This window comes from Meleagris gallopavo, chromosome 12 (genome assembly GCF_000146605.3).
Source record: "Meleagris gallopavo isolate NT-WF06-2002-E0010 breed Aviagen turkey brand Nicholas breeding stock chromosome 12, Turkey_5.1, whole genome shotgun sequence".
In the NCBI taxonomy this organism is placed as follows: domain Eukaryota; kingdom Metazoa; phylum Chordata; class Aves; order Galliformes; family Phasianidae; genus Meleagris; species Meleagris gallopavo.
In genome coordinates, this window is record NC_015022.2 from 18,257,947 (window position 1) to 18,278,720 (window position 20,774).

At 43.6% G+C, this 20,774-nt stretch overlaps 1 protein-coding gene across 2 annotated transcripts in view; it reads left to right on the plus strand.

Annotated features, from left to right (window-relative positions):
- Window positions 1-20,774, plus strand: part of MAP2K5 (mitogen-activated protein kinase kinase 5) — a 111,073-nt gene that overhangs the window by 52,498 nt on the left and 37,801 nt on the right. Inside the window, exons 14-17 of one of the 2 annotated variants that reach the window (XM_010717608.1) lie at window positions 3,370-3,443; window positions 4,337-4,387; window positions 7,240-7,311; window positions 17,302-17,331. In XM_010717608.1, the coding sequence (XP_010715910.1) occupies window positions 3,370-3,443; window positions 4,337-4,387; window positions 7,240-7,311; window positions 17,302-17,331 (227 nt within the window). The remainder of the gene's footprint in view (window positions 1-3,369; window positions 3,444-4,336; window positions 4,388-7,239; window positions 7,312-17,301; window positions 17,332-20,774) is intronic. The other variant, XM_031555358.1, reaches the window with a different exon arrangement.

Genomic DNA, 20,774 nt, shown 5'->3' on the forward strand with positions numbered 1-20,774 from the left:
AGTCGTAGCCATCGCACCCACATCAAACGTAAACGGGAGATTAACACCTACACTGCTTCTTTGGAAGATGTGAGAATGTCCCAATGATAAGTGTGCTCTTTTCCCCAGAGGATAAGAAGTAGAAATGGAAGGGTAATGAGAAATTAACTTAGATTTAAAACAGAATTAGCAATTAAACAAGTCTAATCACGTACAAAGTCAAAGTTTGTATAAAGACAAACCAAAATCTGTTAAGTTCAAGAATAAGTATAGGCCGCATGCATTTTATCTGGTGTGTTTTTCTCTCACCTTCTTATTAAAAGAGATGTTTGAAATAAGTGTTACCCACTTGTGTTTAATTGTACCAACAGGCATTTGTATGCACGTATGTGGACTGGCAGATATTGCTCTGGTCTTGGGACCGCAGCCTCTGAGTGTGTTGTAGGTGTGTCAGAGTAGATGGAAGTGTGTTCTGGTTTGTGATGCGTGGGGTTGAGCCCACGTTGGTGAGAGCTGATCAGCTTTAGCATCGCATATAATGAAGCACGAGGAAAGGTAGTGGGGCACTTGTGTGTGCATTACAGACCGTGTGCACGCGTGGCTGTACCCATAGCTGCACACTTACACATTGCTTGGGCTTAGTTCAGAAAAATAAAAATCACAGCAAAAAGTGCTGCAGAGGTCATTTGGCAAGAAAATATTGGAAATATTTTCATTCTTTCAGCAGCTTCACTTTGTTCACAGTAATGTTCCGTGAGCTGTCCTCGGCTAAGATGGCTTTTGTATCTGGTCTCCCTTGAACCTGGCATATTGCAGCCTGACGTGAGGAAAACGCTGAAAGTCGAGAGACAGCTTTTAGAAACCTGGGAGATGTTTGTTTTTTTTTTTCCTACAATCATAAATCCGTTTTCCTTTCAATGAACCAAGATGAGTGAAATGTCGGGTGTTGGCAAAGCTGAAGCCCTGACGCGTGTGTTTACTGGTGAGTAAGAGCTTGGAGGTCCCATTTATCTGCAGAGGTGAAACGACTTAGATCACAAAGAGAACTTGTTCACCCTCTATAATGATGCTTCGTAGAAGTCATTTGTATGAAGCAAGCACTGGTAATGGCAGCATAATGACCCCTTTTGGCTCTTGTTTAAATTCTTTCACTTCTAAACAGTAATATTAATCACAAGCAGATGGTGCAGAACATTATTTATGCACATTTGTTTTCCAAAACCAAAAAATATTTAACCCATTAGCTGAAGTGGTTTATGAACATAAAGGCCAATTTACTGATGGGGTGATTATTCTTCCTCCTTCCCTTCAATGTGAGTTACTTTCCAGAGTGACATTTTTGTCTTGGGTTGTCATTTCCTTTTTCTTTTTTCTCAAGGAAACAGACACAACCGTTGGAATTTGTAGCAAACATTTGCTCACGTTCTCCATTTGTAGTGCTACGTAAACTGTGCTGCAAAGACCACCAGGGTTTGTTCTCAGCAGTGCTTGTTTGGCTGCGGATTGCTCTGCGGGTCCCGACCTGCACTGCCTTCCTTCGTCCCTAATGGACTCATTTCCCCATTGCTTTCTTTCTCTTTTAGGATTTTGCCATTGTTGTTTTGGTTTATTTATTTTTAGTGAATGGAAGGATTTTCGGATCAGGCGACGCTTAATGAATGACAGATGGCCATTCAATTAAAATGATATCGACTTACTGTCAGGTGCCACGTGTCGGGAGTGGGGAGGTGGGATCTGCTGATCCCCCATGGCACGAGGTGCTGGCTCTGGGCTCAGTGGTTTCCTCTGGGCAGGCCGTGTTAAGGGAATGAGAAGTGGGAGAACACCCTGCCTCCTTCTCACACCCAGCCGAGCCCTTATAGAAGCAAACCTTCTGCAGGGTCGTGGCATTTCGTGCTCAGAGCATCCTTCTGTCTGCCCAGACCTGTGCTGAGCTGAGAGAGAGGATTGCTGTGCTGTCAGAAAGCGATGCTGTGTCCTTGGGAAGGTCGGGTGGGATGGCTGCACACCTTGCAGTGCTTGGGATGAGCGCAGGGCCCACTGGTGTGCTGTGCCCATCCCATGGCACTCAGCAAAGCAGCTCGGCAGGCACATTGCCTGGAGGTTGCCATAAGCAAATGTGAGAGTCTTCTTGAAGCTTCGGTTAGAAAGAATATTCCTAAAACACTGGTACGTGTGCAGCAGTTTGGGGCCGTGGATTGCTCTGTCGCAGGATTTTGCCTCATCCCCTGCAGCTGGAGGGCAGGTAATTGTCTGCCAAAGACTGGTGCATGGGTGGCAGTCGAAGCAGAGGTCAGCACACCCAAAGCTGTGCATGCTGTCGTGCAGCGGAGGCACCCGGCACTGATTTTTCCTCTTGGCTTTGGGAGGAAATTGCAAAATGTACTACGAGTATTGATACCGAAATTAAACGTGCGGATCCTGTGAAGCTGTATAAAGTGTTATTGAACGCTCCCCCCTCCTAAAGTGTTTTTTTAGCTCAAATATAGGGAAGCGTTTAATCAGCTTGCTAATTGAGGTTATACATTTTTACATTACAGGGACAAATTAAGCGAGCTACTGTGGTACCAGAAGACATCTGCTAAAGAAAGGCAAACTTAATGATAAACCAAATTAGGTTCTTTCCTAGTTGGGTTTCATCCATCTGCACCCAACTAGTGTTCTCTTTTAAAGAAGCAGGGAGATGAGTGGCTGCATTTAACCCATAATGACAGAAGAAGGCAGCGATTAGGCTGAGCTCTCATCTTCCCTTGTGTAAGCCTGGCCATACCATGCATGCTGCTGTTCTCATGGTGTAGCTTGGCTGGGTGCTTAGTGCTTTATTTGCACGTTGGTTTTACAGTGTGCAACAGAACTTCTTGTACATCAGAGGGGGTCAGTGATGGGAGCTCTGCACTTACAGTCTGGTTTTACGGTGCACATCTGTTCCTGCATAGCTCTATGGGATTTTTAGTGTTTGATTTTCTCCCTTGCATCGTCTTCTCCTGCAGCCCCATCCCAGCCCAGGCAGTGGATTGTTCTGATTAATCCTCGTTTAAAACGTAGTGCTTCCACTTGTCCCTATTGAATTTCAGCATATTTTTTTCAGTCGCATTTGTCAGGATTGCTTTGAATTCCAGATCCCATCCTGCAGAGCTCTGGTGGCCTCTTCCCAGCTGGTGTCACCTGCAGCTTCAACAGCACGGATTGCTGCTCTTTGGGGGACAGGTGTAACGTCACCTGTGCTGATGACAGCTACAAACCAGAGGTTGTAATTGAAACATACCTTTGAAATGTTTTCTATTAAAATCTATCACGCCGGTGATGGTCACCCCAACTCTTGTATTAGAATCACAACCATCTCTGGACGCCTCCAGGATAACTCAGATGACCTCTGGTTTTGTTTGGCAGATGTGAAGCCGTCCAATATGCTGGTGAACACACGAGGGCAGGTGAAGCTGTGTGACTTCGGGGTGAGCACCCAGGTAATCCATTGCACGTCTCATGCTGCAGTCACCTGGCTGCCGGGCGGGCAGCCCCCCTCTGCTGGGAGCCAGCCATTCAGCTCGAATCTCCGGGCGACTTTTCTCCATCTGAATATGATTGTTCATTGTTTAATGACAGTAAAAACTGCTGATATTGTAATTACTACTTACGAATAGCAAACTTCATTGATATGCAGCTTTGATATGAAAGCTTTTTGGCCAGACAAAAGGGAGGGCAGAACGAGAGATGTGTCTGGGGAGCCCAACTGGCCCACAATAAAAATTAATATTGGGAGTAACAATAGTGGTGGGCTTTTACAATGTGCAGCACAAATTTTAATTAATTTCCATTTTGGGCCTCCCTGGAGGACTTCTCTGCTAGTGACCCACGAGCTTGCCGTGCTGGTGATTTGAATTTCAGCACCTTTACTCTCAGCCAAGCGCCGGGACCAAAGAGAAGGTCAGCCCGGTATGATAAGTTGTCAGGGTCTGTTGTCCCTTCGAGCGTATTTAGTGCTGGTTGCATTCAAGTGATGAATGTGGCTTTATGCACATCTTGAGCCAGCTGACTGAAAAACGAGCGCCTTCAATCCTACGTCAAATTGACTTTTTATATCAGACTGGTGTGGGGTACTAAAGCGATAAGCATCCTGTTTAACAGAACGGTTTAAGGTTATCTGCCATAAACGGTAATGCGGCACTTGTTTAAATGGGAGCTCCAAACAAAAGAGAGATTTAATCATTTTTAATGCCTTTGCGGATAAATTTGTTCCCTTTTACATAATTTTTAGTTGATTTATAGGAATGATGATTGTAGGTTAAATGAGGAATAATTGCCCATTTTATTTCCGCATTATCTTTATATTGTTCTAACAGACTGTTTTGTCTGATAGCTGGTGAATTCTATAGCCAAGACGTATGTCGGAACAAATGCTTACATGGCGGTAAGTGGATTTATGTAGGAATAACATGTAAATACAAGTATTTGTTCACAGTCCTGTTCTACGTGGTGAGGATATATTCTAAATTGGCTCTCAGACCTCCTCTCCCCTGCCCTTGCTGTGATGGTGTGTCACAGAACATCTCTACGCTCACGTGGCAGCTCAGTGACAACGGCAGGCTTTGCTGATATGGAGAATAGCATCAGAAGAGCATTCTGCTCTGCGTGTGCCTTCTGGTTGTCTTTCGTGCACCGCAACAGCTGGGAACAAAGAGGAGAGCCAGTCCAACACTGAAAAATAAATAGATGCAGCTTTCCCTCGGGAGCCCATGGGTCCTTGCAGAGCACTGATGGCGTTACTGTGCAGAGAATGGGGCCCGCTGTGCTGAGCATTCAGATATGAGTCAGTCCCATGGGCGTTCTGATACCTGCACATCTGTGTGGGTGTTTCCCATGGGAAACTGCCATGTGCAAATTTGAAGTTTGCATACCTGGGCTGATAATACCAGGCCACTGCCCCGCGTGTTGGGTGGTGTTCTACCATGTGTCAGGAGACATCAGGGCCTTTCGCTGCTCTATAAGCATTTCAGTCCAGGGAATGCTCACTGCACAGACATCAGCGTTTGCTTTCTGTTCATCAGCGCTCTTTGTTTAATGAATGTGAGGACTTAAATGCTTCAGTTTAGGATTGCAGTAATTGTTGTCTTTTATTTTTGGTCATTACAATTTCTTATTTGCCAACTACTTCTGTCATGGTATCAGTGGGGGGAAAAAATCAGCCTTCAGCTTGTTTAACAGCAAGCAAACAAAAAAGCCCACAGCACCAAAGTGCAGGCAGCTGTACAGAATGGTTGATTCTTGTTTTTCAAACCTCGGAAAAGTGGAGAGAGAAATCCATGACCTTTCATCGCTTTCAGGTATTTTTCCTTACTTTCTTGTAAGGAGAAAGCAGCTCTGGGTGCCCATTTATTTGCTAAGTGCTTTTCTAGTCAAGGTGTAGTCATTATGTGGCTTGTGAAACACTCGTGCCACCATCCTAGAAGGACTTGGGTTGTCCTTTGTCACCGGAATATTACGTGCATCAAAATTGTTTAAAATAAAGAATCTGGTCGTATACATTGCAGTGAGCCTGCTGGTGTCCGTGCCTCTGTTCCCTAAAACAGCTGCACCACTGTGATTCAGACAAGCCAACAGCATCAAAGTAATAACTTCTCCAACTCGGCTCTTGCTTTTAGAGTGGTCTTCAGCAGATCTAATAATTAAACTGTATTATGCTTTCGCTGTACTAATCCAGATTACTGTTCTCTTTCCCAGGTGTACGTTGAATAGGTTACATTTTTTCTTCTTCTTTCTGGATGACTGTGATGCATTGTTCTATTGATTGAGAAAGAAGTTTAAGCTCAAATGTATTTGATCTGACTGCCCACATTAAAGCTGTTTTGCTAATGAAATTTTTGTCATCAAATTAACAGTGTGCTCATCAGGAGCGAATTTGAAACGATAACAAATTAAACTATGTTTAAAATAAAAATGCATTTTCTGAAAAAAAAATTATTATTATTATTATTATTATTATTATATCTCCTACTATGTACAGGGGAAAAAAAAACAACAAACTTTTTAGGTGAAAAAGGTAACCAGAGGTAGAAATCTTTAGAATAAAGGTCTCTGAGCTGTGTATCATGAGGGTGAGCTGTGCATTGCACGCCTTACTTTTTCCATGTGTCATTCTTGTTTCTGTCTTCTGCTCCAGACTTTTGGAAGAGAAATTCATGTCACTAAACTCTTTATATTTGCTCACTGTGATGTCCTTTAATGGAAAAAAAAAAAGAATAAAATTAAATAAAAATTCTTCCCCTCAGAAAAAGAAACAAGCAAACCAAAAAATTAATTAAAACCACCAAAAACAAACAAACAAAAAGACAATTTTTGGTGGCTCATTCAAAAACCTTTTGTTGTAGTTTCTCTTTATTTTCAGATGGTGGCAGTTTTGGAAGGCTCCCCTTGAAGGCAGCGTGGGCAATGCTGTTTTTTACTTAATGTTCACATTGCAGTAAAAGCTCTTGACCTGGGATTAGTGGTGCAGAGCAAACATCAGAAAACGCATTGGACTGGCACTAATTTGGGAGTTGGTTTTCTAAAAAAGGTCTCTGGATTATTGAGGACTAAAAATACAGCCGGTGCTTTGTAGATGGTAGAGCTAGACAGGTGCATTAGCAGCACAGTGGGGAGAGAAGTCTCACGGAGCCTTTTATTGTTACATTTCCTGCTGCACTTGACCTTGGAAATGCTGAAATTGTGGCTTTCAAGTAAAAACTAGCAGTTACATCTTGCAGCCTTCTATTTCGTGAAGCATTAAATTTGTTATTAATAGCTTTGAGCGAAGGCTTTCTTTTTTTTCCACGGATCAAAAATGAAATTAGTTAAATATCTATAAAATGAAATGTCTGCCACGTGACTTCATTTATTACTTTGACTTCAATAACTTTGCCTCTTAAGCCATACTTACTGCCCAACCCAGCCTGAGGAGTCTGTTTTCCTGCTGTAAGCCTACCTCACTGCCGCGTCCAGGCTCACAGATAGGTGTGTACCACTGATGGACTCTTACAACTTGGCCTCCAATGGCTTTTTGCTGACTAAAACAGCCCAAGCACAAATGCCAAGGCCAACCCTACAAGGTGCGTAGCAGCGCACGGCCACGAGCCTGAGTCTGACCGAGCCCTTTGCTCTTGCAGAATCAAGGTAATAACAAACTTTAAGATCCTTGGCATTTCATCAGGTGGTTTGTGTGCCCTTTTGTGGAAGGACCCTTGTTTGTCTGCTGGGCTCATGATATTCCTTTCCATCTCTTTGCAGCCAGAACGGATTTCAGGAGAGCAGTACGGGATTCATTCGGACGTTTGGAGTTTAGGGATTTCCTTCATGGAGGTATGTAAATGTCTGTCATTTACTCGTGCACTTTGGGAGAATCAAAGGAAAATTAATATCAAACTGTTTTAATATGGTCTTTGCATGCTCTTCTATGTACGCATGCTTTTAACTCTTGCTTAGATGCCTGTCTGTATTTAGAATGGATTTGTTCTTACCAAGTTCAGTAAGGTGGAGAGAGCCTCTGCAAATGTGCAACATGGAGCCCTCCACCAAATCTCCATTTGAGAGTGGAAAATAGGCCCAGTACAAGGGGCCTTTCAGCCAAGAATGACACTATTTCTGTATCTCAGCTTCATCAGGCAGGATAGAGAGGCCCACCGTTAGGGTTCAAATAGGGCTGTGCAGATTCAGGCTTTGAGCTGTTTGATGCCCATGCAAAATGTTTAATCTGTAAAGCATTAAAGCATTCACGAGTGCTTTTGGAAGGATTTCTTACAAAGATAGTTTTAGAGTGGAAAAGGTCTTACCAAAATGAAGCGTTGGGATGATGGCTGTCACTGGCTGCTGCTTGCACAGATCCTTCTGTTTGCTCCTTCCCAACAAGCAGCTCTTTCCAACCACTGATGGCTTGTGTGGTCTCTTGTACAGCCTGACAAAAGTGTGCTCTGCAGTTACTGAGAAACACAGCTGCCATTTCCTTTTGTTAAGTGTAGTGAATGCTTGTGCAGTGAAGTGCAGTGGATGTTTGTAGCAGAAGATGGGATTGGGGTGGAGTTGTGTTGGTGCTGACCCCTGGCATCCAGACAAACAGCATTCCTTACAGCCCAGAAGTTCTCGATGGCTATTGTCATGTTTTCAAACAATACGTTCCTTGCCGCTTGGTTTAACCAAAATGAAAATATTTAATGCTGAATCATTGCATTCAGGTCTTGTAAATCTTCCGAGTCTGATTGAAGTTAACTCTGAATATAGGATAATGACATACTTGAAAGTGTCACAGGGGATGCGGCGCTGTTAATTTGTTTTACTGCAGATTTCAATGGACTGTGATACTGGAGAGTCCTCACAATTTTGGAGAGCTGCAGAACATACTCACGCTGTCTGTAAATGAATCTGTGCAACAAAGGGCTGAAATGAGATTGTATTACATTAATACTTGACTGTGGTGTTCATTTTGAGTCACAGTGGAATAGTGATATAAATGCACGGGTGACGTGCAGCAGGTTTTACTGGTTCCTTTGCTGAGCGTATTGCTGAATGTATTTCTGTGTGCAGCAGCAATCCAATGGTCCTCCACAAAGACCAAGACTTTGGAGCTTAGTTAGGGATTATTATTGAGCAATCTTAATGGTCATGAGATTGATTTAAAGGATGAATTTCACAGCAACTTATGCAGCATTAGGGAAACGCATTGCATTTACATTTTTCTCCTCTTTCAAACCTTCTCAACTTCTTTTTTTTTTTTCCCCTCTCTCACTTTCCCTGGATGTGTCCTGAACCAGATGTACCAAACAATTTGGTTCTGTGTGCTTTGTTAATTGGTATGTCATCTGATCCTCCGAGACCTCTCTTCAGCGCCATCGCTCTTGTACTGAAGTGGTTTGAGTGATGTGTTAAATGATGAAAGCAAGGACAGCGGCTCAGAAAAATGTCTCAAAAAAGGTGAAGAAGATGCTCCAAGAGCCACACAAGGTCACTGTCATTAAAGTAGCACTGTATTGACATGGGGATTGGCAGTGCAGACGCTTGGGCTCTTGTTGATGGAGCTGTTAAAATGGGAAGCTAGCATTTGCTGTAGGATTATAAAATCATCTCTGCTTTGTAGTGTGGTACTCCAATCCCTACAGCTTCAAGTTAATGCAGTTAGAGCACATTAATTGGGATGAAATGACATGTGGAACCAAGACAGCAAGGTTGTGAATTTGCTTTGTTTTGTTTTGCTTTTAAAACATATGATAGTATAAAATAGCAGTGACCTAAATCTGCTTATTTTCTTTAATCATCTTCTGAGCCTTGAAATGCCTTGAATTTCTTTGCTGCAATGCTATCTGTAATGAGAAACCAAACTGTTACTTCTGAAGGTTCAGAAAACTCAGGAGCAGAGAAGTAGGATGTGGGTAGGACCGAAGTTTTGGGAGGCAGTGAGCATCTGTGTTCCTTTAGAAGTAAAAGATGTCCAAATGTGTGCAGCTTTTCATTGTCACTTTGCATTTCTTTCTTCAGGACTGTTTTAAAGAGAATTAAATTTAATACCTGATCCGTGGACCTGTTCAAAAATGCTTCATCACCAACAGTTTGTGCGTTCCCGTGAGGTTTTTAGATTAGTTTTACTTAAGTGTTCTGGGATTGACAAAGCAAGTTCAATTTAAGCCAGTGACACTGCTGTCACTGCACTGAGGACTGCGTCAGCATTTTCATTATAAAAAGCTGTGTTTCAGAGGGTTTATAACTCAGCCATAAAATACACTCCAGGCTGAACCTGAGTGTTGTTTTTGTTCTGTGACTGATTCAGCCTCCTTCCAAAAAAGTTGCCCTGCTCGGGAGGATGGATGAGGTTGCTTCATTTTTCTTGTATTACCCTAATCCTGCCTTACATGGCTGCTACCCGGTGAATCCTTTTTCTTTTAGCAAGCCTTCTTGCCTTCCATTGCCTGTGTGTGAAGGCAGAGTTGGTGAGGAGGGCTTGGCTGGACCCTGGGCACAGAGGATCGGTCTCCTACAGAGCAGTGTGAGATACAGTGGTAGAAAGGAATCTGGGGGAGAGAGTGGGGTTGTGATCCAAGCTGTTTGTTGAGGCAAAGTGTAGTGACTTGCATGTCTTTGTCAGGTGATCTAGGGCTCCTTTCCACTACAAATACAGCCAGAATTTTATTTAAATGCAGGAAATAAGTGGTTTGCTTGTGGCACAGATCAAGCAGTTTTTGGAAGCAGAACACAAACCCATGTGTTTGAGTGACAGTGCCTTGTAAGAGCTTTCAGGGACTGCTGGTTATTTGTGACATTTGTGTTAATGTGCTGTTTTAAGCAATATTTCAAGCAGTCATATTACAGATTTATGGCATCTCAGCATTCCCTTAGGTAGGCACACTGACACATACCCAGCAAGCATGCATCATGTTGTTCAGGTACACGTGTAGCTTTGGAGTGGGGAAGGCACTGTTTGCCTACAACACCAACAGACTCCTGGAGCCTGCAGCACACTTGGGCTGGGAGCACAGGTGGAGGTGCAAGAGGAGCACACGGTCCATGAGGACACAGATTGGGGAACGTGTTTGAAGAGGGTGCTAGAAGGGAAGCAGCTCTGCTTTGCGATGGTTCTCTTAAAGCACTTCAATCTTCAAGATGTTTGACTGCAGGAAATTGGTATAAGGATGCATCTGTAAGTAATCTGGTCAAGGAGCAGAGGTTTCAGAGGGATTGTTCCTGAAGAGTCTGAGATGAGTGATCAGCCACATGTCATCAGCACGGAGCTGATGGTGGTGAAGGATCACGATTGAGAGCTGATGGTGAGCAGGAAGTCCTGCAGACCGTGATTTGGTCTTCTGCAAGATTTCCCTTATGAACAGACATTACTCTGCAGCATTTTGAATGTGCACAGTGGAGTGTTTCTGATTTACACAGATAAATCCTTACACACGTCATTCAGCTGTGCAGGATGATGCAATTCAGAAACTTGCTCCTAGGAGAAAGCTGGCCTAGGTTTTCTGGGGTGGGTTTTTTTTGCTGCTTCCCCCCGCAGAGCTGTGTTGAGCCTTTCTCCAAGCAGTGGCCTTTAGCTCAGTTTCCACGCCTGCCGACTTCATGCGGCCATTGGGAAGAAGGAAGGCAGTGTCCAGCCACATCACCGTTTTTGTGGCAGCGGAATGAGAAGTAGAAGGTAGCAGTGCCCGAGGGCTGGGTCATGAATTAATAATTGCTCTGTGGTGGAGGAGGCCCGTCAGAATAGCTGAAAACGGGGAAGTTGCCTTGCAGAGCGCTATCAATCACTCAGTGACCATAACTTCCAGTAATTAGTGTATTTTATGGGCCTTTGCTTCAGTGACTCGGAAGCACATATGCTCCACTCACAGCTAAACTTAGCCCAGTAATATTCCAGGATGATTTATCCGCTTGCTGCACTGGGATGTAACCCTATATTAGGTGAAGATTGTGAACTAAGCTGCAATAAAGTGTAAGTTTAGGTACAGTTTGCGTGGGTTGAGACCTCCATGTATCATGTTTCCCTGCAATTGCTCTTAGGCCACTGCGGGCAGTGTGTGCAGCAGCGAAATAAATCACGTGGAGTGAGTGGATGGATGGAGAGCATCACAGAACCGTCGGAGTTGGAAGGGTCCCCGAAAGGCCATCGGGTCCCACTCCCCTGCAGTGAGTGGGGACACCCACAGCTCCTCCAGGTGCTCAGAGCCCATCCAGCCTGACCTTGGCTGTCTGCAGGGATGGGGCACCAGCGCCTCTCTGGGCAGCCTGTGCAGAGCATCACCACCCTCAGTGCAGAAGCTTCTTCCTTACATCTGCTCTGGATCCCCCCTCTTTTAGTTGGAGCCCGTTTCCCCTTTCAGAGGCTGTGTTTGCTCCTCTCCCTTTGGCAGCACCTTTGAAGCGCCGCCGGTGAAAGCCCGCTCATCCGCAGGGCCGTGGAGGGGAAATGTGCCATTTAATCATGATTGCACGCAGCCTTCGGTACGCGGCGCATTTACTATGGCTCATATTTAAAAGAAGTCAAAGTGAAACTAATTATCTTTAATTAAGGTGAATTAGGCTTTGATTTTTAATATATTTTATGTAGAGAGATCCTCGAAACTCATCTGCTCACGCCAAGGAACGTCCCAAAGGTTATTAGGGCGTATTTCTGGTGGGCCTGGCGGTGTCAGTAATAACCTCCTTTCTCATGGTTCCCGACACGAACAAATATGTCACTTCATCAGTCTCTGTTACCACACTTATGCCCCTCCGCGGGGGTCGCAGATTCCACAAGTTATCAGCTAATGGCGTTATACATTAAAAATTGAAGCTTTCCTCACTCCGAGGCCTTTCAAGGCTTTGTTCTTAAGCCCCAGACACTTTGGAGTGCAGCTGCAAACTATAGGCAGAAGATTAAATTAATTTGTAACTCTTTTTTTTTCTCGTCCTGCATTGCTAAATCCCGCACATTTAATTGAAACCCTACTTCAAGATGCTTTGTGTTTCTGTTCATCTTTGTTGTCAGTTTAACCTCAGAAGCACTTTAACGCTGGTAAATTGCTGTTATATCCTTTTGGATTTTCTCTTTTTTTTTTTTTTTCTTTAAACTGAGCAATAAGAGGATGGTAAAATTGATATTAGAAGGCAAGAAAAATCTTGGAGCAGTTTTTGAGGTATTTAATATTTATTAAGGTCCGTACCCTGCAGAGTTTCAGGTGATTTTAAGCCGTCTATCTAGGAATGGATAAATTGGTCTTGGAAGGAAATTTCACCCAGGGAATTTGATGTTATCCAGTAGTTAAGTCTGATTTTAAAGTTTCCCATGTCTGAAGGTTCCGAAGTGATGGCGGCTTCTCCATAAAACGAGGGTTTAACTGCGGTGCACAATCTAAATGCAAAATCCTCAGATGGAAATTTAATTGTGCAAAATGTGCACGAGGTAATTAAGAACAAATTTTAGAACATTTCAGACCATAAAGTCCTCCTTCAGCTGGATCACGAGCGATATTGTGAGTGCTTATTTTCAATTTGCAGTTATGCTGAGAAACATGGAATGTGTCTAAATTAAGAATGAAAGCATCCCGTGCTTTTCAGTGTCACTGTAAATTAAAAAACAACTCGCACAGCACAGTAGATACTGATCTAAGTGGGAGACTTTATTGCCCAAGTGCCCTGAAGATATGTTGTGGGTTTCCTTCCCTCAGTCCCTCTCTGAGCAGGACAAGGACTGCTGCTGCTGCAATTCTTATTAAGTGTGCAGGAAAGCAACGTGGGGAAAATGGTTTGTTAGCAAGGATTTCTGCATCTCCAGTTTCAGTTCCAGAATGGTTAATTATGTTTTTCCAACAAGTCGTTTTGATTTTTGTCTTCACTTATCTGCACGTTAAGTGTATGTTTTTAATCGCGAACAGGTTGAGCCTGGTTGGAGTTGTTTTCCAGCTCTTCTTACAGCTGCTCAGCACAAAGGCTTCAGGCACCTCCCTCTACCAGAACTGCCCTCACCCTGATGCTGGCTGCCCTGACCCTACCAAACACTGGCTGCCTCGTGGTTTTTGCTTTTCTTTCTATCTTCTTAACGCATTTTGACCCAACCTGACCAACTGTACCCCTGCATTTTATTGGCTCATTTTGGAGTGTTTATGTCTCGTCGTATCAGTTGCTGTTTTAAACCCCGATGGTGCTCCCTGTGCATCCCTCTGCACCTCTCCGAGTCTCAGCAAATGCTCCTATCAGAGACTGCATAGCAGAAATCATTTTTTAGGACGCAACTTCACTGATCCCCATGAAGATGAGCGTTTGGAGTGCTCTGATTCTGATGGGCTACTTTATGTCTATGCAAGTAATAGTCAAAAGGAAAAAAATGCGCAGGCATGCGGTTGCTCTGAAATGAAATAGTGAAGGGAAATGTTACTCTGACATCTTTCTTGCTGGTATGGTTTGATTCCCGTGTATATTTCTGTACCACGCTGGCAGTGCAATTCACTGTGCCTTTTTAAAATGAGGTTTTTTACAGTCCTTGTGCAGTGTGAAGGGGCCCACGGGGAAATGAGAAGCAGCACCTCGGAGTCTGAGCATTCCCTTCTCTCTTCTGTAATACCCAGAGCCACATAAGGCAGCAGTCGGTTCCTGTCCCTCACTGCAGAAAACTGAAATGTTATATTCTGGCTACAATGCCTTAAAAACAAAATTAGAAGTTCCCAAGTTGCCTCATGTGAATGCAGAGAAGTTTTTGACGCTGTTTTAACTTCGTAGTTTACGTTTTCTGCGTTCTGCTTTAAGCTGAGTTGCACATGTTTAAATGCCTTCCTGGAGTCAGGATGATGGAGGGTACAGAAATCCCTTTAGCAAAGCTCTAATCTGTTTGTTTTGGGGTTTGTTCTTTCTTTGCTTTTACTGTGACACTATTTATAAATCTAAATCTGCGTACAGAGGTCATTGGTTGGCTGAACTTAAACCATTTTACTTAGTAAATTTAATTAAGAAAATACAGTGCAACTCATAAGCAAATGAGTTTTTCCTAGTTTTAAACCAAACCACCCTCTTGAGTGCTGATTGCCTTGCTCGACCCCTGGTGATATAGAAACAGGCAAAATTAAAAAGGACATTAAAGCTTCATTAAATCTGAAACACATTTAGTACAGTGACATATCTGCAGGCTATTTCAGGGAAGATTACATACTCTTTGGTAAGTTTCTTAATTTATAATACCTTGACAATCTTGCAGGAGGGAAACAACTCTGACTGGATGAGCTGAGTGATGGTTCTGGGAATGCAGAACTGCTGCTCAACCCATCTGGGGCTGCTTTGCTCTGCAGTTCTCAGGGAGCAGCTTCACCAAGCAGTCTGTCTTTGTTAACAGCCCCCAAAGAACTCGTGCCCAATGCATTTTGGATTCTTGGGGGCTCATTTGTACGCTGCATACCTCAGTCTGGCAGAGAACTGCTCTTTCCTCAGTTGTTCAGTGACTTTTGGAGTCATGTAGGCAAAGCCCTACTGTAACATGTGGTGGTCAGGGAAAGGAATCATCCCTGAGGGCAGGAATGCTCAGTCTGAAGCCAGCACTGAGGTAGTGGTAGGTTTTCTGCTTGAAGAAGGTCTGCAGAATGATACCTTATGTATAGAGCCGTAATTATGTTGTTCTTATTTATACTGTGGGATAAATATGATGTGCCTGCAAATCTGTAGCTGTTGTCGTGACTGTTCTTAAGTCAGTAGTCGTTGGGAAAATTAAGTTTTCTTCTGGTTTCGTTTGTTGTAAAGTGTTTATTTGGCATTGATGGGTTTATTGTTAGGCATAGGGTATTGCAGCAGCAGTGCTCTGTAGGATCTTGGGCAGCTTCCTGTAAGTTGAGGATGGGCCTCCCAGGAGATGAGAAAACGGAAGAGGGAACAGTTCTGTATGTGTTAGTGGCTTCTGATCCTTAAGACGGAGCATGACAGAAAACATAGGGCCTGCCTTTATCCATTTAGCATTGTATTTCAAAGCCTGACGTCAGAAAGTGACTGGCTGAGCTGGGAGAAGTGGAGAACCAGACAGCAGTGACAAAAGGGGAGCATCGAGTCTGCTCAGCTTGCATTTGTTTGCTGGAAGGGTGAATTTCCTACAAGGAGGAGCCCTGAGCTGCACAAAAGAGTTGTTTCCTTTCTTTGGGTCTCTGTTGCGTGCCTCTTAAACACTTCAGGTACCTACCCTGCTCTTGTCATGTCTTTCCTCTGAGGATCTGGATGAAGTTTACTGAATTCTTAAGACTTACAGCCAAATGTCCCATACAACATAGGCTTGGGTGGCTACTGGCATGGCAGAAATGGCATCATCTCCACTGATGCCTGCTTGCTTCCTCTCTGCTGCCAGCTTCTCCTTATCGCCATCTCATCTCTCTGTACCTCACCAGGTGAGACTGAGTGATGTCTGCTGCTCTTTGCTCCACCGCTTCCCTACCTTTCTACAGCTCTGCCTTGTTGTTTGTACTTCAGGTGGTTCTGTGCTGCCAACCGGGCTGAAATTTCATCATAGGTTATATAGGCACAGCTGCCTCAGCTGCAGTCTGCCTAGGTCAAATAACCCTGGCACTGAAGAGCTCAAATGACAGCAGCAGTACAGTGCTTTCACCCAGCGCTGGCAGTAGACAGCACGGCTGAGACCTTTGGCACTGATGCTGCTGCTCGGCCTGAAGTGAGTGTGGGTTGTCATGCAGACAAATTGATGATGGCATTGCATCCATTACTCTGGGTAGATCGCCTCCTGAAGTTCACAGTATCACGGAGTTGTTAAGGTTGGAAAAGATCCCCAAGTCCAACCCCAACCCATCACCATGCCCATGACCACGTCCCTCAGTGCCACATCTCCAGGTTCTTGGGCACCTCCAGGGACAGCGACTCCACCACTTCCCTGGGCAGCTGTTGTGCCTGACAAGGGTAACCACCTCCTGAAGGAAGGGAAGCGTAAGTGCCAGTTAGCAGCAGTGTCACGAACCCACCTGCCTACAGCTCTTTTGTAGGCAGTGCGGGGACGTGGGCTTCTTCAGAAAGCACATCAGAACACAAGGATAACTGCCTACAGTGCACTTCTGGGGGAGTCCGTGTCAACTCTGAAAACCCATGTCCTTCACTGGATGGTAGACAAAATAGAATGGTTGTATTTTGCTGAAATTCTTTCAAAGGTTCAGATGCCTGTGGGGGAAACTTAAACTCTTGTACCAAACACAGGATTTCTCGTGGACTGATTATTAGCTGTGGCGTTGTGGCAGTGTTAATGTTGTTGAGTCTAACACCAATACTAGCAGTTCCATCGGTAATGCATCAAGTAAGGGATGATACAACACATGCTGTTCATATGGCACACAATTGAAAGCAGGTTTGAAGGAAAGCCCGTGTATTGTAATGCAGGTGCCAAGTTCTCTCTCCAGATCTCACACACAGGTTCCTAGCTGGGTTTGACACCGATAGGGAAACAAACCTCAGCTATATAACCCAGATTTTACTCTGAGCTGCTTAGGGAAGGACTTAGGGAGTTCAGTGCATGCTCTACAATACCTGCTCATTGCAGATAATTAGCAGGAAGGTCAGTGTCGGTGGCCTCGCTGCTGAGGCTGAACTGGTTTAATTTAGAGAGTCCTCAGGAACTTGGGCATCAAACAGAGTCGCTGAGTGGTACAGACAAAAGCTTGAGAAATACAGAAATATGCAGAAATGTAAAACAAGGGCTAATTGTTGTGAATGGCTCCATTCTAAATGCAGCTCTTTGTGTACTTCTGCTGGCATTTTCCCATTTATACAATAGTAAGAGTTGAGTACTTTTCTCTCTTTAAGAAAATGTGCCCTCCATGCAAATCTGTGTAACTAGACAAATATTATTTCCTTTCCCAGCTTGCTCTTGGGAGGTTTCCATATCCTCAGGTAAGATTGTTCATTACTGCTGTTTGCCACTGTGACATTCATTCCTATGTATGAAGGTGCAGAGAGCAATTGTGAACATTTGAGCCACATACAAATAAATCTGTCCTGTTAAATTGAAAAGTACTATCTTGAAGGAGTCATTTAGGAGTCTGTATTGATTTTTTTTTTTTTTTTTTTTCCAAACTCGAGATTTTCTCTTCCCTGGAGAGAAGCAAAATTATGATGATGTTAATGATTGTTTTGTTGTGAGATTAAAAAATAATCCCATATGTACAGCACTGCTTTTGATGCCAGGAAGATGCATCTACTCCTTTTTTCTATATTCATTTTTCAGTTCCAATTTTAAATGGTGTTACAACCGCCTAAAATCAAATCAAAGATATAATGTGAGTGGAATATGTAAAAGGATTCTGGATTCTCCCTTTTAAGTGGAGATATGCTAACATTAACTGGTGTTTGTGTTTATATTCTGACATTTTCTAACTCATAAAACTATTTCCAACTTGGCTATGGCCATTGCACTGTATTACCATTTTTGCTTTGCACGCTTGAAAAAAACACGAAGCTCTGAACAGAACCATCAATCCCCAAATATGTTTGGTGCTTCCTTTAAATTCTTGTTGCGAGATGGGTGTTAGAATTCATAAGCACAAACTTATTCTGTAGTTCTTCAAATCGTTCTTTCCTGGGAGAGGGGAAAAAGTGAAGTGTCCAGGGACTAAAATGAATTATTTGAATGTGGTTTTTATGTTTTCTTGTGTTTTATGAGCGCTGCTTTCTGCATCTTGGTCTATACAGATCAGAGTGCCTGGAGGCATGTCTGATTTAAAGGTGGTGTTGGTCTGTGCTCTTTAAGCATCTATTAACTTGCTATTATTATGCAAATAACTGTTGTAATACACATACTAATTTATGCATGGTTAGATTATGCAGATGCCTCACAAACATGGTTATTGAATAATAGGCTGGGACTCATTCTCTCCCATTTTTATAAGCTGTTTTAAGCAAATTCTCCTGACAGTTTTATGGACTTGTAAAGATTCTGCGTACGTGGAAATACACTGATTTTGCACTGCATCTCCTGTGGAAAACATTTACTGACCAAAAGAAAGCTGTCGTTGGGTACCCAGCAGATTTTGTCCGTATTTTCTCCGTGCTGTGAAATGAAACCTCTCCTTTGAGAGTGGGCTGAAAAAGCAGCTCCTGTGCTGCAGTGCCCTCCATGTGTTGGCACAGCCAATGGTGCTCGTTGGGCATCTCAGTGCCCTTTGTGCCAAACCTGAGTCTGGGGGATGCAGCTCAGGCTGCCCTCTATGCACAGAGGCATTGGAGCTGGGGAGGGAGGTTGGGGTGCTTGCATTGTGGATGGCTCCAGACCAAAACTTGTTTTCTAACCTGGGAGCAGAACATGATTGCTAGTTTAAGATCCCTTTTATTTTTTTTTTTATTTTTTTTTTGCTATTCTAATTAAAAAACAGATCGCATTTGTAAAAGAATATTTGGCAAGTCAGTAGGCCATGAAATTGTGTATATTTTTTAATGCAAAACAGTTGAAGAGGTGAAACTTTAGAATGTAGCTAGTAAGGTTTTCAGGCAACTGCTTTTTGTAAGGACTGTATGTGAAGTATCTGCATTTTGGATGCAAGCGCTCATAGCTGGTCACAGAACCCTCAGCACCTCGCTCTGGCCGGGTGGATAATTGTAGGCTGTTGGGTTTGTTTAATATCTATGTGAATATATAACGGACCCATTCATAACTGAATGGATCCTCAGCGTGTGGCTGGGTTTGTTGAGGTGATTGAGGCTGATGGCACGTGGGCTCACTGTTTGTCCCCCATCAGCTTGGGCTGACTTCCCTCTGCCAGCGGGAGGTGTGGGTCAGTGCTGGGGAGCGCCTGAAACTGCCCACAAAGTACTTTTGCCTCCAGCTGTAGCTGAACAAAAAAGGAGTTTTTCCCCTCTACTTTTATGTTGCAGACAAATGTTGTGTACAAACTCAGTTTAAATGAACGAGATTTATTTGGGGAATCCTTGTAGTGTGGAGATTCAGGACTCCTGCAATACGCCCGCACAATTAAAGGCTGGTTTTTTATGTGGCCTTTAGTAGAATATTTTAAGGATAAAATGCAGCACTTTTCATTTTCCATGTGTTTTATGAGCATCTATTTTGCTAACACTTATTTGTCACGTTGTCATTATTTAATCTTCTGTTAAAGTCGTGTCTGGGAAGCACTTCAGTGAGCAACCAACTGCGTACGGAAGGGAAGTTGCTTATGGGTTTAGAGTTCATTGTAATCTTCAGATTTTAGTTACGGAGTTACTGTCATTTTTAGTCACAATATGCAGTTCATTTCATAATCTGTCAGTAGCTGCCAACGGTGGTGATCTGAGTAAGGAAATGAGGAACAGCAGCGCTTAGAACAGGCTTTCCCACTATGAGAACTCCACAAAGGGAACTCAGATCCTTAAAGTGAGGTGACACGAGAAACGTGGTGAGTGCTTGTCACGTTTTGTTGTTTGTTTTCCTGGCACGCTGTAAAATTCCTTTTGGAAGAGGTAGTGTATGAGACTCATAGGACTTTCTGTAGAAACAAACAGATGCACGTAGGGGTATATTCTTCCCCTGATGCACAGCTCCATTCAAATAAGCGGAGTGGTGCACACACACACTGGCATGAAAAACTCTTTAGAATGAGGTTATTTCCTATGGAAGCGTTGGAAACTGCAAGGAGAGCCCTTTCCCTGCTGGTGCCACTGGTGCAGGCTTTGAGATAAGTGAAAGATCAGCTTATAAGAAATAAGTTCCAAATTTCATGTAAAAGTTTAATCTTAATTCCTCTGGTTTTGGCGGCAGGTTATTCATTTCCACAGAAAGAGCTGTAAAAAATATATGTTCAGATACATATGTATAAAAACAAGAGAAGGCCACGGGACCTCAGAGCAAATGGAATTAAATTGGAAGCTGGAAGCCCAAAGATGTGCAGTAGCTGAGTGCGCTTCGTCGCTGCGTCAGTGTGGTGTATAAAACATGATGGGGGCAATGGCTTGTTTAATGCTAATGCAATTTAGGAAAAATGAAAAGAATTGACCACTAAGTATTCCCGGCTTGTAGTCCAACTTTGCACAAAGCAGGATGCTGGAGGACTGCATCCATCAGGGAGATGCTCCGGTGCCGCTGCCGTCAGCGCTGGGTGTCAGATGTGCTGCATTGGGAGGGACGTTCTGCCTCCTTCAGCCACTGCTCTGGGCCAGGGTTAATAAATGACAGGAAAATGACCCAAAGTTTATAAACCTGCCCCCCCTCCCATGCACACCTCCTGCCCCGCTTTTCCCCCACCCCAAATCTGAGCAAACAGTGCCCCCGGTATTGTAAAGCTTTGAACGTTTTCACACTCCATTAATTTATTACTCCTCTTTCCTCATCTTTAAATTTATTTCCCCCC